Below are 26186 nucleotides of genomic sequence, written 5' to 3' on the forward strand. Positions count from 1 at the left end.
CCAGACTCTTCAATCACCTCCCTGAGGAAGACTCCAACATTTCATCCTATGTGGACAACAGGCGCTGTAGGAAGTGCTGGGATGGCACAGCACAGTGAGGGGGCGATGAGGGGGAGGCTCGTACTTCTGCTGGTGCAAATGCTTGTCACAAACACTAACCAGAAGTGAGCATCTTCATGAACTGTTCTTATTTGACTTCCCCAGCCACTTGTTGATGATGGTTGGCGTATCTGGCTGTGGGTGATCCTGGGTCCCTTGGTCTGAAGGCTGCATGGGGAAGATGCAATCTTTGCTCTTTTGATCATAACTCTCTATTACAGTTTAGATGTTTGTCCCCTCCAAATCTCATGTTGAAATTTGATCCCCAGTGTTGGAGGTGAGGCCTGGTGGGAGGTGTTTGTGTCTTGGGGGTGGATCCCTCATGGACACATAAATGTCCTCCCTGGGAAGGGAGTTTGAGGGAGTTTCTTGCTCTATTGTTCCCATGAGAGTTGGTTGTTCAAAAGAGCCTGGCACTGCCCCTCCTTCCCTGCCTCTCTCTTGCTTCCTCTCTCGCCAAGTGATCTCTGCACATTACCCATTATCCATGAGTGGAGGCAGTTAAAGGCACTCACCAGAAGTAGACATGGCACAGGCTTCTTGTGCAGCCTGTAGAACCATGAGACAAATAAACCTCTTTTCTTGGTAAATTACCCAACCTCAGGTATTCCTTTATAGCAGCACTAAGCAGACTAAGACACTCCCCAGGTGCAGAGCCCAGGGTTTCTTCTCTGGTTTTTCTGAAGCTCATGAATGAATGAACGACACTCAACATTAATAGTAACAGCATCATTTTAATAATGCCTAAAGTAATGTGGATGTAAGATGAAACATGCACTACCTGTTGACGTTTTTCAAATTCCAACTTGATCCGGGACTTGATGCAATTACAGGTGTCCTGATATGTTTGCTGAAGAGCGAGTTCCATGAGGTGCTTATGGTAGGCTCCCGCCAGGTTCCCACAGATGAAAATGATCACATTGGCCAGGATCTAGAGACAGAAAGAGCTGCTCAATAGGGTAACTGTTTCTCACTTGTGAATACAATCAAAACAAAGTGCACGTTAGCAACAGTCTTCAGAGAGATAACTGCAGGAAGTTAATTTTACTTCTGTTTCCAAAGTAACATTTTTATTTGCTTAACAGAAAACATCAATCTCCAGAAGAGTTCTGCCCTTTTCTTGGATCCATGCCCTTTGGTAGATGACTTTGCAGGCCCTCCCTTGACTTTGGGCTTAGCCATGAGATCTGCTTTGCTTTGGCTAATGCAATGTGGACAGAAATAACCACGAGCTAGATCCAGCCCAGGATTAGGAGACCTTTTGTTTTTCAGGTCACTCTCTTGCACCTCATTAGGAAAAGAACACTTCCGGGTAGCCCACCAGTCCCAGGATGAGAGACACATGGAGCAGAGCTGCCCTAGTCAACCTGCAGTCTATTATTGTGTACCTCTGAGATTTCATGGTTGTTATGCAGCATTATTGCGATACTAGGTGACTAATACAAACTTCCCTCACACCAAAACTGTATTTGCTGAGCCTGGATAAGTGACATTCTCCTATTATCTTTTGTTTATGTAGAAATATGGTAGTCTTTCAAAACATATAACTCGTTATTCTTTTCATGATAAAAACAATTCATGTTCATATAATTTGGGAGAAAAACAAAGATATAAAGACAAACTAAAAATAATCTATAATTGTCCTGCCCAAGCAGAACACTCTGCTGTCCATACGGCCTTGTCTGCCTACTCCATTTTCCTCTGTATTCTCAAAATTGGTGGCATACTTTACTTTGTCAAGACCTCTATCTTGTTCCAAGAAGCTTCAGTTCATTCTGAATGTAGTTTTGTGCTTTGCTTTAACATTTAATAAAATATTTTTTAGCTCATGTAAGTTCTGTAGAAACAACATTTTAAATGCTTAGATAATATTCAGTTCTGTGACTGTATCATCCTTTAGATATGTCCATATTGTTCAATACTTATTAATATTCTGTGCGTTGCATTATGCTATAGTGGTCAACCACATGTATAAAGCTTTGGCTTCATATTCGATCATTTCCTCAGACAAAATTACTGAAAAGCCATAAGTATTTTTAAGTTATTGATATGTATTGCAAAATTGCTCTCAGGAAATGTTCAATTTACATTATCATCAACAGTGTATGACAATGGTCTTTTTAGTGTAACCCACTATTTACATAGAGCAAGCTCTTGTGTGTTCACGGCAAGACCTACGGGTCTACCTGTGAGTGGATAGACACATCTGGTTAAAACCCACCCTACCCTCCATTTCCAGATGACTTGTATTCCCACCAAGACAGGTCACTAGTGGCTTTAATAACAAGTCAGTGGCATCAGTTCCGAATATCCTATGCTCCTCCCTAAGAATCTCCCCATAACACAGACCACTTTATCACATTAATCATCCAATGTGGTGAGCAGGAGTGGCCGGAACCCATTATGGGAATTTTATTTCTAAATCTTCAAGGTTCCTTGTGACAGGACTGAACAGAGAATCATAGCTGTCCTCCCTCTCTATGCGGTGGGGGAGGACAGTCCTCCCAAGGAGAGCAGGAGAAATTGGTCTAACTTGAGGGTTTGGGAAAAGGATATGAACCCTCTGCATCTTACCCCATCCTCCCCCATAAGCAGGGTCTTCCTCCCTGAAGTGGGTGGTCATCTCCATGTCCTGCATTCTCAGCCAAGCAGTGGACCTAGTGGGCCACTTGCCCCTGTGCTGGGAAAGACCTTGATTTGGGGACAGATGGCTGTAGGGAAAGATGGGTAAACTCAGGGGATAATCAGCAAGATCATTTATTCCTAACTGTACTCTCCAAATAGGTGTAAGTGTAATAAGGTGACATTTTGTTCTCCGTCTACCCAATGCCTTGGTCTATCTCTCAAAGGGTTCTGAACGCAGGAGGAAAACAGTGATATTAATTATTAGCCTCCTCAAGTCCTACAAAATAAATGTTTGGGATACGGAGAAAAAAGAGGACAGAGTTAGAAATTAAAAGAATGATGCGACGAGGTTCTCTCTGAATAAATGCAAATGCACAATAGAAGTGGGGTCCAGAATGCTGCAGATTAGAAGGGGCCTTCAAGGCTGTTCCATGTAACTCACTCATTTCACAGAGATTTGGGGCCAGAGAGTTCCGAAAACTCACCCACATTCTCAGAGCTAACCCCCATAATGTCCAGTTATGCATCTGTATTTTATCTCCTCCACATTGTATGGATAATTAAAATCTTTGCTGGGAATTGCTCTGTGTGTGTGATCTGTGTGTGGTATATGCATGTGGTGTGCATACATGCATATAACTTCTGTGTAATCTGTGTGTGAAATGCATGCTTGAGTGATGTGTGTGCAGGTGATATGCATGTAACACACGTGCTCTGTGTGGAAGGCCTATGTGCTCACAGTCTGTGTGTAAGCGGGTGCAGCAGCCCAGCACTTCAGAGCAATGTGGCAGTCTTCAGTATTACTTCTACACATTTTCTAGCATCACAGGGCTCTCTTCCTTCCTATTGCCATACTTTGACGCATCATCTCTTCTGGGAATGTCAGTCCTGGAGCATGTGGAAAGCCCTGATGACCTTCCTGGCTTCCGATTAGAGGGGACCCTCCACTAGCTGAACAGGAGTTGATTTCAGCACCGTGTCCAATGGTGCATTGTCAATTAAGTCCTGCCATACTTTGCTTCTGCAAAATGGCCATCTGCTTTACTAAAAATTCTTCAGACCTTGTCATTGCTGGATATGCTTTGAAGAACAGTGCACCAAAGAATGCAGGAAATGAGAGAAGCCAATGCAAACTATGCTGCTCAGAGTTAGAAAATACTAACTCCTTCCTTATTAGGTGTGGCTGAAATAATAATAAAAGCAACTCAGTGATTATTCATGAGAGCTTTTTCTCTTCCTCCTCAGAAAATGCCTTCGAAGCAAACCCGTCAACATTTTAGGGAGTACATTTCTCCAAAATAAAAACCAAGTGTAAGCAACAGAACTGAATGAAGCCATCATCTGTCCCTGGGCTGCCTCTGCAGGGCATAGAAACGGGGTACTTTGATACCGACACTGACGCTCCAATATGAGTCTCTATCCTCTGGAATGTGACTGCTGCCTTGTCCTGTTTTCCTAGAATCCCACTCCCCACTTATTTCCTCTGAATTCTCTTGGCTCAGAGGGCCTTGTTGTAACAGAACAGTTGGCCTTGAGTGTCACGGCTCTTTCCTTTATTGCCATAGGCCTTTCTTCCCCCACGTTGGGGCAGCCTGTATAGGGTAGTGCCCCCTCTGTGGCAGAACCCTAACAGTAGACTGAATTCAGGGTGCTCCCCGCTGTGCTGCCTGGCCCTGTGCACAGAGCCAGTGTAGCTGACCAGGCCAACGTTTCTTGTCCATTGAGAGGTTTCCAAACATTTGACAACAGAAGCTCATCCCAAGCAAGAGGAGGCCCCCTGGAGAGCAATGAGGCTTTGCACTTCTTGCTGCCTGTCTTCCAGCCAATGCTCTCCGACTGCCACATTCTACTGGCACACTTGCACTGCCACGGCAGGTAAGGAAAAACCTTCTTGGAGTCATTCATTCTGGATGCTGCATTGCTTCCAACAAATGTAATTTGAACCCCTCCTGTCTGTAGATAATGGGAAAGAATGCCTTTACTGATTTTTAATTTATATATTCAAAGGAAAACTTTTAAGCAATATACAACGTAGGGCTTTAATGTCAAATAGAATATGATATGTCTTTTCTGATGGAAAACTTATCAAATTATAAGCCTGTTCCTGATACCTGGTTTCATCCCTATATTCTAAGGTTAATTGAATTGACCTTGGCATTTTGATAACGACACACATTTACAAATACAATTGATGTCCTAAATAATTTTTCTTTTAAAATGATGCATGCATGGAATGACTTTATACAAGACCTAGGGCTGCGAGGAAGCGATTAGGTTACAATTTTCTTTTCAAAAATAATATCAAAGCATTTTATTTTCCAGAAGACTGTTAAGCAGAACCTCTGACAAACAATCCTATTTCCACAATGTTGAGTTTGTTTTATAACATCATACCATCCTGATGTCTCCTTTTATCTTTTTGCTTCATTTAGCTACTTTCACATCTGTCAGAAAACAGGAGAGGAACTTGGCCTCCAGAGATGTCTTAGGAGGAAAATAAATTATTTAAGATAATAATAGCAGTCAAGGTTTACCCTGAAGATTAAAACCAGGTCTTGAAATTGAGTATGCCCGGGGTCTGGAATCTGTGTAAGTGGAACCGTGCCCACACGCCCACACATCCTTACAGAGGCTTGCTGTCCATGCTGCACCCCATCGTCTCTTGATGTAAACGTGGGGTGATTTGTCAACACTTCACATGCTTCTCAGAGGATGCAAATTAATGAATCCTGTACTTCTGGGAAGGGTGGTATCTACTAGCAAATTATTATTATTTTGCTCCTTTCATAATGACCACCGTAGCCCTTCTAAATATACCTTCCGTCTTTTCACATTTAAGAGTACAGAGAGCAGCGCAATCAGGAGAATGGACTTGTTTTATTATTTCATCTTATAGACGAGGCAACAAAAGGTACAAACAATTAAGTGACCTGAGGGCTGTCCCCAGGCCAGGAGAGGCTCTCCAGATTGTCCCTGTATATTCTACACAGCCCTTATTCATACGCATACAGTCAGATTTCTCCACCACACACACAACCCCCTCTGGGGGATGGGGAAGGTGTTTTTGAGGAATTTCTAAAGAGACACATGTTATTTTTTAAGAAACTAATTTTTTTCTTTATAAAGCATTTGTGTTTATGCTGTAAAGTGCTTTCATCATTTAAAGTTACGTTAAGTTCTTGGAGACCATACGCCTGTGGAGCCTTTAGTGGTTCAGCTCATGCATCTGTGCGTGTTTAGAGGAGAGTGAGGGGAGGGTCAGGCTGCTCTCATCCAGGTCATGAGGCACAAGTGTGACCCCTCTGAGGATTATTTCACCTGGAAAGAAAACATTTAAGGGTATCAGGTCATTGTCTTTAAACATTTGAGAAATTATCACGAGTTAGGTGACCACTCAGATCCCTTGTTGTGGCTTTGATATGTTATGCATTTTAAAGAGTTTACTATTCTAATTCTTAACCTCATGTTGGGGTGGCAAACTAAAATGGCCCAAGCAGACACCAGGCAGCAGCCTGCAGGCTGAGGGCAAAGCCAGGCTCCTGGTAATGAGGGAAACGCCATCACTTAATGACAGTTTTGTTTTTTTTTTCTATGAACTAACTGCACAGTGTCAAAGGAGAAAAGTTATAGCATTTGATACAGGTCATCAGCTTAAAACAAAGCAGATCATAAATATGCAAAAACACCAATTATAAGTCAAAGGAAAATAAAAGGGAAGACAAGGACATGATGAAGAGAGCTGGGAATGAATATTCAGTAAGCTCACATCTCATAAGCATCCAATTTGGCTTACAGAAAGCAATGCTCTTGCCTGGGGGAGAAAATAATCAGGTACAGTTTTCCTTAACTGATCTCTCAGACATGGCTGCAGAGAATCCCAATCCCATCTCCTTAGCATTTTTCACAGCCCTCTAAGAATTAAATTTGCTATGTGCAGTGGCCTCAGGGTTTCTGCTCTTTATCAGTCATTTAGTGACAATCAGGAACACTGTGCTTTGGTTAATGACATCCAGTGATCCTTAGGTCATGTGCTAGGATCTTCTAATTTGAAGTCCCTCCAAATAAGGGGAGTGGAGTGAGACAGGAAGGTATAAAGAAGACTGAAACACCAACAATCTCAACAATGGATGTTATTAGGGCTTTGGGCTAAAAGACTGGAACCAAAAATTGGGAGTCAAATGCAATGTGATTTCCCATGGAAGTTTCCATTACAAAATAGATAGTACTGTTGGTCATGATTATTATTTTCTTTATTCTTTTTATACCACATCTGTTGCTATTAAGTCTTTTTGAATAGCAGGCATCATGTTATTTTTCCAGATATATTTGGACTGAAGGGCTAAAGGGTCTTATAATCAGATAGGGCTCACGTCTGGCTAATAACTAGAGTGTGGCAGCTTGCAGGGCTCTTTGCTCTTCTCAGAACTGCTCCAGCAACTCTTTAAAAGCCAACTGGAAGAGATAAGCCTAGAAGATCCTCAGATTGTGATAGAAAGTTCCTCCTACAAATTAATTCATTGAGAACACAGTTTCCCTCCAAGAAGAGAAAGCTGAATTAACCATGCAGAAATCCAGACTTGTACTTCTCAGCTCAGTGACTGCAAACCTGAAATCGATGGGGAGAAGATTCACTTGATTATAGTTTAGAACCAGAGAAAAGGGAATAACATGGAGTTTCCAATACTCAGGGCTCCATAGAAGAAAACAACACAAGCCATGAAGATTTTGGCTTCCCTATTTTCTGCAGAGGAGGGTACTGTCACCCTGTTTATTCTTCTGTCCATTCTCTCTCTGACTTCAAGCACACAGAACAATCTTAGCTTCAGGGTTTAGCTTCTCTCCACTATGGGAAAAGAGAAGATGAAACAAGTGAGCTGTATGAGGAAGTTACAAAGATAAAAATGGAAAAGGAAAAAGAACACTGTCATCAATTTCTATGATGGAATATCTTTAAAGAGTTACACAGAGCTTTATATTTCTCTACAGGAGATTTCTTAGTCCTTTATGATAAGTTAAAGCAGAGAGAATCACTATCACCAAAACTCATATTCCACTTCGCTTGCATCCAAAATAGGGCAGATGTTTCCTTTTCATCCTTGACCTATTCTGCAGACCATTTCTGCAAAGCAACACTACCAGATCTTCTCCCTACTACCTTCTGTCTCAACACAGCTTCAAGCCCAATTCCGAGAGCACCTATAGACTACAAAGCATGTTTGTGAGCATTAGTCTCTGTCCAGACAGCCGAAACACTGTCTCCTGACCCAGTCTGATGTTTGGATAATTGCATCTGATATTTGTTCAGGCAACAAGTCAATGATTACCTAAACTTTACATCGCCACTGATACCTATAGAAGTCATTATCTCTTTGGTCTTTTTGAGTTCAGATAGTTGAATGAGTGTTAATTATTCCAAAGATGTTTGACCTGCGTATTTCAGAAACCCAAATTACTGAATGGTCCTGGATCTTCCAAGAGGCTTACTAAAAATGCTGGTCTCTGTGTCTTCCCAAACCCTGTCTCCCAAAGTAACGACACAACAGGAGGACACATTTTTAAGTGCTGCATCTCAATGCTTTTCAAAAACTTAGAAACATAAAATTATACACCAATTAAAACAACAATTTTACTAGTCTTAAATCAGCTCTCCTAAGGATCTGCACCAACCAATATACACTTTGCCTGGTTCTGGTGATTTCAGTGGACTTAAATGCTTAAAAAATAAATTTTATCACACTCTAATTCAGACTTTTCACTAATTTAGACAGATCATCTCTCTAATTAATCTGAATCAATGAAGTTTTGCTTCATTTAAACACCATTTCTAATTCTCTTCATTCACCACCACTTAATAGGTGACACATGTGGTCCACACCCACTCATATAAAAATTTAAAAGCTGACAGGTATTTAGTTTTATTTAAAAGCATGACCAAGGCTATTAGAGAGTCTGACTTATGCAGCTTAGTTTAGGAGAAAATAATACTCCATTTTAGGGTGAACATGTGGAGTATTCCCCTTCTATTACCATAGCACACAAGAAGGGATAAAATGTGTTTTGTGGATACAAGGAGAAGGTTGCATTGCTATCACATTTGCAACTGGCATTGTGACCTACCTATAGCCCCATTTATAATCTACACAACAGAAGGTCAATTTGGAATTACACATAAAAAGTGCAGAGTGCCCCGCTGATTATGACTGAATCAGAAAACACCTGATGAAAGGATATGGGCCTAAACATTGACATCAAACGTAAGAAGACAATGGAGAGACAAGATTGCACAGAGGTATAGAAATAACAACGCAGGGATGCCACGGCCAATCTCACCTGGGGATTTAAACATGATATTAGTAAGCACATCCCTAAGGAAATGACAGCTTGCAAAATCCTGCGAAACAGTCATGGACTCCAAATAAAGGAGAAAAATACTGAGTGCTGTGATTCACGAGGCCTACTTTGAATTGGAATGTCCTTTTTGGTGTGACCAAAATATTCCGCATAAAGTCATAATGTAATTATAAAAGGATGCATCACTGAAACCATTTGGGAAGGGGAGAACAAAAACTTTTCTATTACAAACGAAACTTTGGTTGTTTCATTAATCATACTCATTAGGAAAGAGCGTGCCTGGCCACTGCTTCCCTTGATAGAATCAAATGCTGAAAGGTACTCAAAAGCACTCTCCCCACAGTGTACTCTTGGGTTTACCCCAACCACCTTCCTTCCTCTCCTGGTGTATGTTTTCCTCAAAACCATGTTCTGTAAGAATGAAAAGACAAATTTTTAAACTCATTGGCACCATACTCTGACTTCTTGTAAATTTCTGTCAGAGAACATGTATTATTTTTGCCCCAAACACCAAGTGACATCTCATGTTTTCCCAAGTGGACAAGACTGCAGCTGCTTTTCCCAGTCAATAGCATTCAAAGACCACAATCAAAAGGAGTGGGCTTTGCTAAATATGTGCATTAGTATGCTATGATTATGACTACTACTACTACTAATGATAATAATAATAATAAAATACCACAGACTGGGTGACTTAAACAGCAGACATTTATTTCCTCACAGTTCTGAAGGCTACAGTCCAAGGCCAAGATGTAGTTAGGTTTGATCGAGGCCTCTCTCCTTGGCTTGCAGACGGCTGCCTTCTTGCTGTGACTTGGCCTATTTTATGCTGCAGTAGACCACAGACTGGGTAACTTATACAAAACAGAAATTTATCAGCTCACAGTTCTGGAAGCTGTAAAGTCCAATATCAAGGTGATGGCAGGGTTGGCAGTTCTCATTCCAGGAAGGAGCCTTGAACACGGCAGCCTCTGCAGGGGAGGAATGCTTTGTCTCCCATGGCAGAACACAAAAGATCAACGGGAAAAAAAGGGATTAACTCCCTTTTATAACGGTGTTAATCCCACCCATGAGGTCAGAGCCCTCATGACCTAACCACTTTGTAAAAGTACTACTTCCTAATAGTGTTACAATGGCAATTAAACTTCAACATGAGTTTCAGAGGGGACAAAAATTCAGTGACCTCACAGGGTCTCTTCTCTGTGAGCATACAACCCTGGTGTCTCTGTGTGTCCTAATCTCCTCTTCTTATAGAGACACCAGTCAGATTGCATTAGGGCCCACCCTAAAGATCTCATTTTACCTTAGCCACCTCTTCAAAGGCCCTTTGTTTAAATGCAGTCACTTTCTGAGGTGGCTAGCCTTCAACATAGGAATTTTGAGGGAACACAATTCAGTCTATCACAATATGACATTAAGTTTTAAAGACATTTTATTTACACATCACCAGAGAATCTACTGGAATGTCAAAATGGGCAAGCCTTAGACATTTGGGGCTGGTAGCTCTTTTGCAGAAATTCCATGTACTACCCATGATGGTTTAATGTGCACCAAGATGGGATATTCATTAAATACCCTTTAGTCATTCCACAAAACATTTGCTGAGCATTTATTTTTAATCAATTAAATTTTGTACTCTCCCCCTAAAGTAATCAATGTCATTAGAATAAATGCAATAAAACAAGCCAACAATAGAACTCAACAAAGCAAACAAACAATTTAAATGATACAAGGCAGGTTTCTCATGAGCTGGAGAAGTGAGATTTTAATTGCAGCCACTAGGTTCTCAGAGTGATGGCTATGAAGTTTCTGCCATTGGGATCATCATTAGTTTTCTATATGAGAACATACAAATCCTTGTGATTGAAGGAAGACTGGTGATAAACTTCTTCTGACATTATTATACTTCTTCCGACATTATTATAAAACTAATTGCAAAAATAAAACCACTAAGGCAGAGGTTCCTGAGTTTTCCTGGTTCATAATACTCATTAATTTTCTTATCATGTTACTAGACTAAACGAAATTCCCAGGAGTTTTGTTTATTACTTAGTGAGGTCATAGCAACTTAAGTATTATGCCCAAACAACTTAGTACTTGATGCAAAAACCACTAGCACCACCATATATGAAAATAAAATATAATATTTTTATTTCATTCTTAAATAATCATGGTGAAATACTAATGATGATCAGTGGCCAATGTGTCTGTTGAGTGTTGCATAACTTTACAGAACATGGATTCTGATTCAATACTGCCACCTACATATCCCATTGCATCTTAATATCTGCATCGTACTGGTTTTTGCTCACAGCAACAACAAAAACCCAGCTTTGCAAAGACATGATGTCAACAAAGGAATGCTGCATGATCTAATGTTGAAACTATGAACTATCTCAAGAGTAGTTTGCTGAGCATCTTTGTATTTCCCTTGAAATTTTATAATATCCTGGAGTGCCCCTGGGTGCCTTGGAACACAGTCTGAAAACCACGTCACCAAAGTACTAAAGTTTTGATGAAGTAAATAAATATACAAGTTAATTAAATAAAATAGTTATTAAAACTATGATGAACTTGCTATCTATATTCTCTTCCAAAAATTTTGAGACAGTAGCAGATACTTCCTTTCTGTGCTCATTTTTCTTCTTCTGAGACAAGAAGCAGCCATCTAACATACCCCATGAGTCCAGATTTGGTCAAGTTCTCACTTGAAAAAGATGGCTTGCAAGAAAGAGCTATAAGTCACATGAAGTGACAGTTAAGAATTATTGGCCGGAAAACCAACAAGGAATTCAGAAGCGCCCCAGAGATAGCAACAGAAGTTTCCTTACCACATATGGATCTGAGGAGGCAAGGGGAGTGATATGGTCTGGATTTGTGTCCCCACACAAATCTCATGTTGAATTGTAGTCCCCAATGTTGAAGGAGGGGGCTGGTGGGAGACGATTGGACCATGGGGGCAGATTTCCCCCTTGCTGTTCTTGTGATAGTGAGTTCTCATGAGATCTGGCTGTTTACAAGTGTGTAGCACCTCCCCATTCTCTCTCTCTCTCTCCTGCTCCACTATGTGAAGATGTGCCTGCTCCCCCTTTGCCTTCTGCCATGATTGCAAGTTTCCTGAGGTCTCCTCGGCCATGCTTCCTGTACAGCCTGCAGAATGGTGAGTCAATTAAACCTGTTTTCTTCATAAGTTGCCCAGTCTCAGGTAGTTCCTTATAGCAATGCAAGAGAACAGACTAATACAAGGAGGGAGATGTTGCTAGAACCTGGAGAAAGGTGTTACTGCTGGGGAGTCAGCTACCCAACAGGAGTTGGTGGAAGCAGTCACTGCAAACCTGTGTCCTGGCACAGGGGCTGTTACAGCCTCAATCCCTGACCTCATTCTCCTCTTGCCCTGCAGTCCCCTGGCCATGCCTCCCACTTGCCTGACCCAACCGGAAGCCAGAGGGCAAAGGAGCTGGTGACACAGTGCTTCACATTCACTTCCACAGGACAGCAGGGCGAGAAGAGTGACTATGGGTCTGGAGCAGCAAACAGGGACCACCCACCCCAAGTTCAATACCTCAGCCTTGTGCAAAATCACAGCTAACAAAACCAAAGGTGGACTTTTGGGCTGATAAGATTCTGTCTCCAGGAAATTAGGTTTGAGTCTTAGAGGTTGAGGGCACCAAGATGAAGACCATGTAAACTGGCAGTTGAAGCTACCATTTTGGGAATTCTGTAATGAAATTTTGTACAGACAGAAAGGTGAACCAAGAAGCTGGTTTTGGGGAAAGGAAGGACAGGGCAGATGTACACAGAGGCAGAGATGGGCCACTCAGAGGGGATAGAGAGATGGAGGTTCTTAGTCGTAGGAGGGCTGACCAAACTTTAAAAAAATGGGATGTGAGATATTTCAACATAACCCCCTTTCACAAATTTACTCAAACAATTTTGTTTTCTGTTCATTGTGATCTGGGGTCTCTGTTGACACTCATGAGATGCATGAAGCTCATCTTGTGTCAACTTAGAATTAGGTTTGATGTCTATGGATAACATTAAGTAAATTAAAGGTGCATTATTGATTGCTCAAACTGGTCAGATTTAGAGTTATATTAATTCTTCAAAGCCTGTCCTCCCAGTGCTCTCTGGGTTACCTCCCTGAGTTCTCTTCTGTCTACACGTAACTTTAACGTAAAGCCTACTCTTCAAAGAGGCATATTCTTTTGTATAGTAAATAATATGAATGGTTTTTGTCTTTTATTTCTTGGAAGAAGATTAAATCCTTGGGCTATCCTGAGTAGTAGGAATGGTTTTGTTATTGGTGAGCCTCTTGGATTATACCTGAGTTTATCCTACAAGATAAGATGAGGCTCAGGATGGCTGGTCATCTGCACGAACAATTGTGTGATTAGAGAAGTGAGGCTTTGAGCCACATAGCATAAACATAACCTCTGGGGAAGGGAGCTGGAAAGTGAGTTCAATCACATAGATGATGATTCAGTCAGTCACGCCTATGAGATGAAACCCCAAGAAAAACTTTGCACACCAAAGCTCAGTGGTTGATGAACACACTGATGTGCCAGGGGAGGTCATGGAAATTGGAATTTGTAGTCAGTTGATTAGAAATGCAGGTGACCTGCGGACCCCACCCCCCACCACCAATCATGGCTGGCATCTGAGGGACAGCCTGGTGGAATTCTGAGCCCTTAACTTGTGGGGTCTCCCCTAATGCGGGATGGTTAGTGCCACCAGCTGGTGTCAGAATATCTTCCTTTCATGAGGTGTCATTCGTTAGGTGATAACTGCCCCTATACTAGAAGCTCCGGTGATAGGACACACCATATCAGCCTGCATTTCTATAGTTGAGCTATTTGTGCCTTCTCCATCTCTGGTTTCCTGGGATTCCTAGGGCTTCTCCAGTGTGCCTGTCTCACAGCTCAGCTTATGAGTTAACAGCTCTTGTGTGCAATCTTTTTTTTTTTATTATACTTTAAGTTTTAGGGTACATGTGCACAACGTGCAGGTTTGTTACATATGTATACATGTGCCATGTTGGTGTGCTGCACCCATTAACTCATCATTTACATTAGGTATATATATATTTTTTTGAGTCAGAGTCTCGCTCTATCGCCCAGGCTGGAGGGCTGGAGGACTGCAGTGCGGTGGTGCGATCTCAGCTCACTGCAAGCTCCGCCTCCCGGGTTCACGCCATTCTCCTACCTCAGCCTCCCAAGTAGCTGGGGCTACAGGCGCCCGCCACCACGCCTGGCTAATTTTTTGTATTTTTAGTAGAGATGGGGTTTCACCATGTTAGCCAGGATGGTCTCGATCTCCTGACCTTGTGATCTGCCCGCCTCGGCCTCCCAAAGTGCTGGGATTACAGGTGTGAGCCACCACGCCTGGCCTCGTGTGCAGTCTTATCCAGCAGTTGCCCTTGGGTGACTGGAGCTATCTCTTAGTTTTAACCACTCTCCTTCTCACCCTTCACTCCCATCTTCCCTACCCCCTCCCAGAGCAGCCAACGACTCCTGTTATCAGCCATTCCCTCATATAGTCAATGACTGACAAATACAGCAGCATTCCTGCTTCAGGGTAGAATAAACTCCAGTGCTCCCCATGAGATCAGACTGTGGCAAGGCCTCACCCCAAACCATCACTCTCATTTGCTCAGCTTCCTCCTTCCCTATCCTGTCCACCTCACCATGGTTCAGGGTTTGTGCTAGGCCCCGCCTCAATTTATCCCTGTCTCAGGGCCTGCTTCTGGGAAGCCCAAACAAAGACACCCTGTATCTGCATTGCATAAAGGCCAAAAAGCCACATATTTGACTATTTTGTCATTTCATTGAAGTGCAAAAAGACTTGTCTTTCTTGAGGAAATAACATGAGGTTTCCTATTTATAGTGCATGATGTTCTAAATACCTAATTAGGTGACTTCTAAATGGGAAATGATTCCTTTTTATAGGATCTAGGTCCTTTTTTTTCTTGCTGGTATCCAACTGTGAGAAATTCAGAATCAGTTCTAAGAATAAAAAAAATGGAAACTCTTATGTTTTAGGGAAAAAGGAAACGTTTGATTAAGAGCTCTGTGTATTGCTAACAACTCTTTTCAGTTGAATTTGCTTTTCTGGAATAAGATGTCTCATGCACCCCTTATTACTCTGAGACTTCTCCCATGTCATCAGGCATTGGATAGTACAAGAAAAAATTTCTGCCACATTAATTTGAGTCTAGGTCCAACTTCTAGAATCATCTCATTGTTGTGCCTAGATGAGCTTTGGATTACTTGCCTAACAAAACCGTTGTGATTTATAAAAAATTACACACTTATGCTTACTGGGTACACTTCTCTTAGGAAGCATGACAGTGTTTTCCATATGGTGGGCTTCACACACACTTTTTCAGCTTATAAAGAAAGTAAGAGATAAACCCCCAACCCTCATTTGGAACTGTCACGGTCAAAATAAACTCTCCACTGTTCCCAAGTCTAAATGCATTTCTGGGATGAATTAACATGCTTCCTGATGGTGTGAAGAGGTATTACAAGCCAGAAATAAAATAGAAATCCATCCAAGCCTACTAGAATTTTGAAGAATGAGTATAAAATGTTAAAAATATTCATTTCCATTTTTTCCAGTGGATATATTATGTAATAAACCTGCCACTAAAAAATCAAGCATAAAACAATTAGATGTTTAACAATCAAGACTAAAACTATTAGTCCAGAGGTACCAATTTTTTAAGGACCTTAATAAAGAGTGGGCACACTAGGTAAAAACTAATGAAGTTTTTTTGGTATCATATATAAAATGAACTGTAACAGATCAGAATGATATTTATCTTCTCATTATTTAACTACTTTTCTCATTATTTAACTACTTGAGAAACATTTAATATATTTCTTATGATTTAATAAGGCTATGTCACATATAAAATTAAATAAAAGCAGCAAAAGAGTTCACCTACAGTTTAAAGGAGAGAGAGTGTCCTCATAACTCATCTTTACACTGGAAAGAGGAGAGATACAGAGTGCTGAGCTTCCCATGGTCAGGTGGCCCTAAAAGTTGTTTTCCTAACAGAAACATTTAAATTCTGTGCTTGCTACAAGGAATAGTTTTCACACCTCAAGGATTTCTATAGCAATCACTGCAGTGAAAGATGCTGATGAGAAAAAAAAACCGTGCCTGGCATCAGAATCACTTGGGAGTAGAACCGAAATGAAGAAAAGCAGTTTGATTTTAGATTATGCATTTTAAAATTCCTTTATTTAGATCAAATTTGACAACCAAATTCCATAATTTGCAAGAAAAGCACTTTTTAACTCCACTTCAATGCATAAGAAAACCACACAGGCCTGGACCATCACTCTATCAATTGTCTCCAGGCAACAGGGAGTCTAAGCCACCGTGCTAACTCACTCCTGACTGCTTAATGCTATGGCATCCATCTCTCCCTCTTTGAATCATTCCCAACAGCCAGTGAGCCTACTCCTTAGCTAACAACACCCTTCCTTAACACACACACCCTTCCATCTTCTCCATTTCTCATTTCCCTTTACAGCTGAGCCTCTAAGACTTGTCTACTTATGCTCTTTCTATTTCTTGATCCCTGTCTCTCCTGAATCCATTTCATGTAGCAACCCAAGGCACCACGAAAACTACTCCAGGCAAGAATATCAGTTACCTTCAAGTTTTCCAAACCCAATGTCTCCTTCCTACTCTCTCCTGACCTCACTCCTGAGTGGCTCTCTCAGCAGCAGCTGGGCCCTTTCTCCTATGGAGAATCCCAGCCTGCCTCAGCTCCCCTGGCATCATGCACCCTGGGGTTAGCCCATCTCACAGAATCCATTACCTTAATTCAAATGTTGGCAATCTCCAGGGCACTGCCTAGGTCTACTTCTCTTTAAATTCCCCCAAGTTCTCCCTTGCAGCATCATCCATATACCTAACTTCTTCAACACCATCGAAATAACACCAATGCCCAAAGATATACTTCTAGCCTACATCTTTCTTCTGAGGACTAGACACAGAAAAGTAGGCCTCTCTAATTTAATATGTTTCTCATGAAAGTATCCTACCCTAAGTTCTTTATACAACCCACCCCTGTCTGCATCTCCACATTCCATTCATGTCCTGTCTCAGCTCCACTCTAGGCACGAAGCCCTCCTCTGGGGTGCTCCAACTTGGCCAGGCTCAAGGCCTTGCACATGTACTTTTCTCTGCCTGGCAATCTCATGCCTGGCTCTCTCCCTGTGTGGAACTCCTTCTGCTCATTCCTGGCTTGTATGTCAGGGGCTCCCTGGGCACACTCTCTTAATGTCTTCCTGCTATTCTCCAGGACGGCTTCCTGATATGTCTCCAATATCACTGGAGTAATACTCCCTGATACTTCTCCAACATCAGTAGAGTAATACTCCCTGATACTTCCCCAACATCATTTGCCAAAAGTAAATGTTTTGCATTTCTCCATCTGCTTATTGTCTGCCTTTCATGTTCTGCTCTATGTTCCTTGAGGGTCAAGATCCCACCTGTTTTATATTCCCCTATATATAGATTGGGTAATCCATATAGAACTTATTGGGACACGTACTGATAAGTATTTGTTAAATGGATAAATAAAATCCCACATACACCTATGATTCAGTACATAAGAACTGGAAATATCCTAATTCATGTATTGAATGAAAATACATTCTTTCATTCAACAAATATTATTGACAGCCTCTTATGTGCCCCAAACTGCTCAAAGTGTAGAAACTGTAATTTTAAGAAAACTTTTTAAAAAGGTCAAAGCCCTGCCCTTATGGGCTTATATTAAAATGTGAGTTTTTGCCCTAAATCAATTCAATCTACTTTTCCGCCTCTCCTATTTAGTGAGAAAGCTTTGTAGTTGCTTCGTAAGATATCATCCCTGAATATCAGGGTTATGCCTTGATATATACCTGCCATCCCTTCAGTAAATCCATGCAAATGATACTCAGAAGAGACATGAAGAATTTGGACCTGAACTTATCCTATCAGAGTTAAACTGGAACCATGAAGCTATGTTTTGTCACCTGAAAGGGAATGAAACCTTCCCAGACTGGCCAGATTTGAGTCTGATCTGTTGGGTAAACTAAAACATCTAAAGAAAGAATATGTGCATAAAAAAGGGGAAGTGGGTGGTGAAGATTTCAATTATGGAAACATGGAGAAAGGCCTGTCTCTTGGGGGGAAAAAATGGCACTGTCTAGAAGAGAAGGTATCCTGTCAGCAGACTTCAGTACCTGGCCCATACGGCTGGCTCACCCCTCTAGCAGAAATGCATACTTTAGGCTTTCAGAGTTTGATGTCTTAAACTATGCATTCTCAACAGAGGTCACAGCACCCCAAGAGGGAAATAATAGTTCTTGGGGAGGGCAAAAATGCACACATCACATAAACAGATATGCAATATACCTGTGGCATTAAATTTTCATGAGGGGCCAGGTAGGAATAAAAATATCTAAAGAGTTTCCTTAGGAGGGAGTCTAATAGAAAAAGATCTAGAAATACTGCTTTAAGCATTTATCTTTAATTTTTATTTTTTTGAGACAGAGTCTCACTGTGTTGCCCAGGCTGGAGGGGAGTGGTGTGATCTCGGCTCACTGCAACCTCCTCCTCCTGGGTTCAAGCAATTCTCATGCCTCAATCTCCCAAGTAGCTAGGATTACAGACATGCACCACCATACCTGGCTAACTTTTGTATTTTTAGTAGAGACAAAGTTTCCCTGTGTTTCCCAGGCTGATCTCTTGAGCTCAAGCAATCTGCCCACCTTGGCCTCCCAAAGTGCTGGGATTACAGGTGTGAGCCACCACACCCAGCCTGTTTTAAGCATTTAAATCAGCCCTCCAACTGTGTTATCTCCCTGCTCACAGGTGATCTTTGGATAAGGTGGTTTCTTACTATAGAGACAATTTAAGAGGTAGTTTCATAAACTGGTCTATCGGATAGTCATATTCCTCATGATAAATTAACAAATTAGCATTCTGAGTTTAATTAATTAGCATTCTTTTGTGCCTGTAATTAATTAATTCTTTTTTGCCTGCTAAGTAGTTAAAACTAATCAGCATCCCAAGTCTGATAAAGGATGGATTACTCCTAGGATCATACTTCAGAGCTCTCAAGGCTGAAGGCCACTCCTTCAGAAGAGTGACCTCTCCCAAGAGGATGGATGCTACCTGTGTTGACAGGTCTCCCCAGGAGACACATCTTTGGTGTGATTACATCATTCACCAAATTAATACCAATTTATTTATGACTCCACTAGCCACAGATTCAAACATGGCCTTCTTAGCTTATGTATCTTTCTCATTTGGTAATATACAAGTTACAGCCAATTCTGCACACAAAGTTCACCAATGCTTACAACTATAATGAATCAAATAAAAACATCATCATCATATATAAATGCAAATTTCGTTTATAAACTATGCTCTGCTTAGGGAAACAAAGACTTGTAATATTTTAAATCATGTCATTGATTGTAAGTGTCATGCAAATACGTATTCTGATTTGTTGTTAGCAATTGGAAAGGCAAAATAAAGCTCCACCAAGGTGCTTTACTCATGAGAGCTCATGGCTCCTCAGGGGTGCAGCAGGCTGTGCAGTGGAATCACTTGGCACTTGCAAAAGATGCACACGCGCCTGGAGCCCACTCCGGAGTGTCAGTGGGTTATTACTTTTTAAAACATAAATCTCCCCAAGTGAATATGTTGTGCACTACCAACAGAGAAACTGATGTCAGATAAGAAGCAGATGACTAAACGTGAATTCTTCCAGATCCAGAACAAAGAAACAGTTCAGGTGGAGGGAAGAACTGAGAATGTAATAATGAATGAATAATGGCTGATGCTAATGAGCATGAGCTTCCTCTACAGGAATGCTAAAAATGTGAGACCTGGTGTAATTTTTTAAACCAAAAGAAAGTCATCCTTCCACTACATCAGGAGGGCTGTTGTACTGAATAGGAAAGAGAGATGAGCAACTCAGTTAAGAGAACCAGAAAGTAAACACAGATGAAGCTGAGGTGGTGTGGGACAAAAAGGGAGGGAAGCGAAGGCAGAACAGGATCAAAGGGCTCAAAGAAAGACAGCTGAGGCCCAGGCTCAGGTGCCCTGCATGCAGGGCAGGTGGAATTTCAGAAGACCCACAGCAACAGGTGAACTAAGAACAGGGGTGGGAATGGGATGGAAGACAGTATGGACGTAACATGACATCAAAGATTATACTCTTGGGAGGATAGATTTTCCTGTAACTTCTAAAGGAATATTTTAAAAAATACACTCTTTTGGAATTATAGCATTTATACATATAGTGTATGTATACCTTTCGTTCCGAAAGCAAATAGCAAATATTCCATAGCTTCAGTGATAAACGAAAAATAACAAGCATCGAGTGAGAACTAGTTAAATGAGTATTCTGATGTGACATATCATTATCTTGTTCCTTTGTTTGCTGAGTATGATAGCATTTGGGTTAGCAAATCTGATAAAGTTTGGATTAATGAGGGGATCACACTTCAGAGCCTGCAAGAATGTGCCGGGGTAGAGCCTTCAGTAATAATAAATGTTGCATTTAAATGATCATGGACCAAATTTAGATTTAAATGTAAAATAATCTCTTCCATAATGTTTGCATAAATTAAATTTTGCATTAATAGTTAATGCAGATAAAATATCCACATAATTAATTGTGTTTTTCCAGGCTTCCCCTTCATTTTTACCTCCACATCACCATTGGACATAAGCCCAAACAGGAACTCTGTCACTCAGTCAGAATTTTCTCTCCCTTTAAAAAAAATTTTTCTATATCCAAACCTGGGCCACATTTATTTTTCTAATTTCCAATCCAATTTTTGAAGTACATTTTTATCGAAGTAAAACATATGAACAGAAAAGTACATATATCTTAAGTGTCTGGCTTGATAAATCTTTAAGTGAATAAATCCACGTAAACAACACCCAGATCAAGAAAGAGAGCATTACCCCAGAATTTTCTCCTGCTTGAAAGCAGATGCCATACTGGAATCTTCACTGGCCCTAACAACGGTGTCTTCTTCTACACACTCCAGTAACACCAGTTATTAGAACATCCGTGGGTATGCTCCTACATATGGTGAGTTTCCCGTCTAAAGAACACCCTTCTTCAGGCTCAACAGTAGCTTCAAAATGGCTGCATGGGCACTCTCTGTCCAAGGAGGTGGTTACACCACCACATTCTAAGCAGCATTCACCTGTATATTTCAAGGGAAAAAAATTCTGCAGCCACGTGATTTATCAACTTGGGAGTTACTTATTGCTTACTACATCAACAGCTGTTCTTAACAATTGTGGCATTGGAGGAGATGCCAGTAAGAGGTGGGGCAGTGAGGACATGTGAACACCAGCACAACCTGGGTGGCAGAAGCCCTGTAGGGGCTCTGGCAACACAGTCAGGAAACACTGCTCATCAGCTCTTCAAGACCTTTCCCACCCCTTCTACCTGGCTACCTCCCACTACAGATGCTGAACATCCACACATTGGCTTTCCCAGGCTCTCCTGTGACTGGAAAGGGTGATGGAACAAGATGTGAAGGAAGTCAGCCTCAGGAAGGAATGGCCTCTGTGGTAAGTAGTTTTTAATGTCCTAATAAAAAGGAGCAGATACTGTTCGTGGGACATTTCTACTTTGCTACTTATTCTGCTTTCCTTGAATGTAGATGAAATGGCTGGATCTGCAGCAGCCTCCTTATGAGGGTGACAGCAAAGCCAATGTGCTCCTCCAGACATCAGTCCTGATTTTATTAATTTGCCAGACCAAAGCCAGCAGCCCCCATGTCTGGACTTCCTTTTATGTGAAGCAAATAAATTCCCATTTGTTTAATCCTCTGTAGTCTGGTTTTCTGTTTCTTGGAGCCAAATATAAGGCTGACTCATATATTTGGGACAGCCCAATCGAGTCAGCAAACACAGCCTTGCCTATGCTGTAGGATAAGCTTCTGTTACATGGAGTTTGCTCAGTGAGTTTGGTGTGAAGCAAATGAATAAATTGAGACCACCTACAAAAGCTATGTATGTGGCATACCTTAAATAAACTGGCAAACTAGTCAGAGAAGGAATTCAGACCAACCTGAGAAAAGTTAGCTGTTTTATGAAGGCAATAATGCCAAGAGAAATTTAAGGGGGAATTTCTCTTGGCAAGAGAATTTAAAGGTGAATGGAGCATTGTGTGGAACCAAGTAGAGGAGACTTCTTGCAGGTAGAACTTGGGCAAAATGTTGAAAGGTAAGAGTGAGGCTGCCCTGTGCATGAAGGTCTGCAAGCTGAGAAGAGGCAAATCCAGCTGAAATGGGAAAGACATCCTGGAGTGTACCTGGTGGAACATTCAAGAAAGAGCCATAGAAATAGAAGACACATTCTTTCCCTCAGGGAGCTATTATATGGTTAAGAGAGTTATGTATCACCAAAGGAGGGCATCGAAGCATATTTTACTCAATTGCCATTCTTTGATTGTAGTGGTTTGAATGGTGACTCCCTTCTTCCACCAAAAATTATGTCCACTTGGAACCTGTGAATGTGACCTTACTTGGAAAAAATTGTACCTTTGCAAATGTAACTAAGTTTATGATTTTGAGATAGGATCATCATAGGTTAGAGTGGACAAAATCCAATGACCAATGACAAATGTCCTTCTAAGAAGAGAAAACACAGTGCAGAAGGCCATGTGAAGATACAGACAGAGGTTGCAGTGATGCAGCCACAAGTCACAGACCACCCAGCATCACCAGAAGCTGGAAGAGAGAAGGGAAGATCCTCCCGTAGAGCCTCCAGAGGGAACATGGCCCTGCTGACACCCTGATTTTGGACTTCTGGGTTTTGGAACTATGAGAGAGCAAATGTCACGTTGGAAGTCACCAAGTTTGTAGTAATGTATTACAGCAGCCCTAGGGAATGCATACTCTGATGCACACAGCATGCATCACTGCTGAGGGAGTAGGAGGGAAATGCGGGAAGGCATGACACCTAAGGAAGGATGGGAAAGAGAGAACGGGGTGCTTGGAACAGAGTGAAGAGAAGAATGAAGGGTCTGGAAGGAACATGATGACAGACCTGAGGTTTCTGTGTTGGATAATGGTGTGGATTGTCTCATTCATTAAATGAGTGATTTTCCTTTAGCAGAAGGCCATATTGTTTAAGAAGTTTCTTATTCTCTTTAAGGCAAACTGAGCTTGCCTCTTGGGGCTTAATTCCATGCAGTTTCAATATGAACATGGCTTGAAGGTGAGAGTTCGGAACAGGTGAACTTCTAGAGTCTGTACAAAAGTTACCGTCCTACCTAAATCTTAGTGCCAGATATTTCAAATGTCCCTTTAACTGACTTTTGCCCTGTACAGAGGCCTGAGGTATATGCAAGTGTGATGGATTTGGCTGTTCCTGAATTTCCTCCACAGTATTTTTTCTTTTTAATTCATCACGATATTTGTTTAAAATTGAGCTATTAATAACTTAATACTAAATTGGCCTCAAAAACTACTGTCAAAAGAAAAACCTGGATCAGGTGGTGAGGGACAATGAGGGGACTCTGGCCTTGAGTCTTGGGCAAAGGCTTTGACCACGTGGCTCCGTCCTTCACCCTGGGAAAGACAGGACTGAGTCAGTCATCCTGAATTCCAATTCCAACATCATCCACTGAAGGCTTTGAGACTGGTCTAGAGGCCTCTATGGTACCAGCTTCCAAGAGATTTTAAAGGATTTCAAAATTCATGAACATAATCCACCCAAAAATTCTTGAAAATTTGTAACACCAGTGACCTTCATCCCAATTGCCAAGGCCATAATTCTGAACTTTCTGATTACATGAACCTATTCTCAGAAATCTCCAACTCCTTATCATCCATTCTTCTTTTCCAGCATCCTATGGCCTGGCTTCACTCTAAACTTCACAGTGACCTAGCTCCCCAGGCCCTGCCATTTTCTGCTAATCTATCAGCCTATTTAACGGGAACTCACCACAGATGGTCTGAATTTACCCCCCACCAGACCCCTAGTGACCACCTGCACTGTGCCCAGCCAGTCATGAATCACTGATGGATGCCACTGTCTTATCCATTCTTCTGCTCAAAGCACAATTCCAGAGGATTCCCCATGGATGTTAAGACTGAGCCACTCCAGCCTCATGGTCTCCAATCTCAGCATGCTTTCAGCACCACCAGCAAGTCATTAAGTACAGCCTTCCTCTCACTTCCGTCTCCCTCTGAGACCATCTCAGACCCTCTCCAGTCTCCCCTGTCTCAGCCCTTGCCTTTGTGCCTTGAGACAGTTGTGCTTTCTGCTTCTAGAAGACTGAGGCCATCCTTTAGTTCCTCAAGGTTTTGCCAATGGCTCCAATTACATTTGTAGCCATGTCCATACCAGTTTCTCCAGTCCACTGTGCCCTCCTGTTCAAGGACAACCTCTCCACCTTGACCCAATACCCTTCCCAGAAACTTCCTCTGGAGCCTCACTACAGCTCCATCCCTTCCCTCTCTCCCATTGATTCGGCCACTGAAGGGGATGCTTGCATTTCTCCAGATTCCACTCCATGCCTTCCCTCTTCATCTCTATCAAGTTTCTTGAAAGAGAAGTCAGTTCCAGTTTTAGGTGTGCACCATATTTCCTCAGGGAAGCTTTGCAGAACCCTGAAGTCCATCCCACATAGAACCCAGTGAGTCAGCATCCCAGGACCCAGCACATGAACCTGCTTTCAACAAACGGCCTGGGTGCTCCTTGTGTTGCCCGCCTGCTGATAATGTGGTCTATGCTCCTTCCTCCCTTTCCACCCTTTAACTCACTGCCCACCGGGATTCCTTTATATGCACGATGAAGTCAATGACAACCTTTCCAATTGCCAAATCCCAGGAGCATTTTTAAGCCTTTATATACATTGTTCCTGTGTTTCTTGGAGACTTTTGACATTTCTAATTCCTTCCTCCTATTTGGCGATCTCTTTCCATACTGCACTTTGAGATCTTCTTTCACTGATGATTCCTTACGACTCTTCTGCTCCTCTAGCTCCACACACCTTGAAACCCTCTAGGATCGCGCCTTTACTCTCACAAGATTTCATCTAAGTGACTGTGTTGGCTCCCATGGTTGATACAATCCCCCACAGTGTAATGTCCTCCAAATCTGTGTCTCCAGCCCAGACCCCCTTCCTTCCAGAATTCAGATGATCAATCACGGCCAGCTGCCTGCTATCTACCTGGTGGCCTCACGCACATTCTAGAATATGGACAAAAGGAATTCCCCAATTTCCTTCCCTAAAATTATCCTGCCTCCATTCTCTCTATGCATTTGGTGTCTCCTCCCACTACCCAATCACTCAAACTAGCAACAGGACATTCCTTCTTGACCTATCCTTTTCCCACACCACTCATCAACAGTCAGTAAGCTCTCAGTTTTGTTCACAAAATATCCCTTGAATCTGTGTCCTCCCCTTTTCATTCCTGCTTCTCCTACTCTATTTCTCAATCAACTCTGGATTCTCACAAAAAAACTCTTACTGCCCCTGGGCTGTCCCTACTCAAATCTATCTGTCCTTGGGCTGTCCCTGTACAAATCCATCTGCCCCTGGGCTATCCCCACACAAATCCAGCTGCCCCTGGGCTGTCCCTGTACAAATCCATCTGTCCCCAGGGGCTGTCCCTGCACAAATCTACCTGCCCCTTGGCTGTCCCTACACAAATCCATCTGTCAGAAGTCACCAAAATGCAGCAAATGAGTGCAAGACCACCTGCCTCAGTTAGGACATGTGGGGCAATGCTGTGGCAATGAGCAGCTCCCAGATCTCAGCATCTTCACACAAAAAATGTCCACGTCTCCTTCAACTTTGAAGTCCACCATGGATTCCAACAGAGGGTGGGCAGAGCTCTGCTTAATGAAGGCACCTGGGAGACCCAGGCTGACATGGGCTTCATCTCAATGCAGGTGTCCACAATCACTGTCAGAGGGGAGATGATGCAGTGGCTCTTTCGGGAGGTGTCACACATCACTGCTGCTCATGTTTCACTGGAAATCAAGTCACCTGAGCGCAATGGGGCTGGGAAGCACAATCCTATCGTGTGTCCACTGGAAACAACTCAAACCCCCAGCAC

The 26186-nt window shown here is 42.1% G+C and overlaps 1 protein-coding gene across 8 annotated transcripts in view; it reads right to left on the reverse strand.

Annotated features, from left to right (window-relative positions):
* Nucleotides 1–26186, reverse strand: part of ADCY2 (adenylate cyclase 2) — a 431254-nt gene that overhangs the window by 200807 nt on the left and 204261 nt on the right. For all 8 annotated transcript variants that reach the window (XM_055367540.2, XM_055367542.2, XM_055367545.2 and 5 more), the window contains exon 4: nt 881–1030. In XM_055367540.2, coding sequence (XP_055223515.2) covers nt 881–1030 — 150 coding nt within the window. The remainder of the gene's footprint in view (nt 1–880; nt 1031–26186) is intronic.

Source organism: Gorilla gorilla, chromosome 19, assembly GCF_029281585.2.
Source record: "Gorilla gorilla gorilla isolate KB3781 chromosome 19, NHGRI_mGorGor1-v2.1_pri, whole genome shotgun sequence".
Lineage (NCBI taxonomy): Eukaryota > Metazoa > Chordata > Mammalia > Primates > Hominidae > Gorilla > Gorilla gorilla.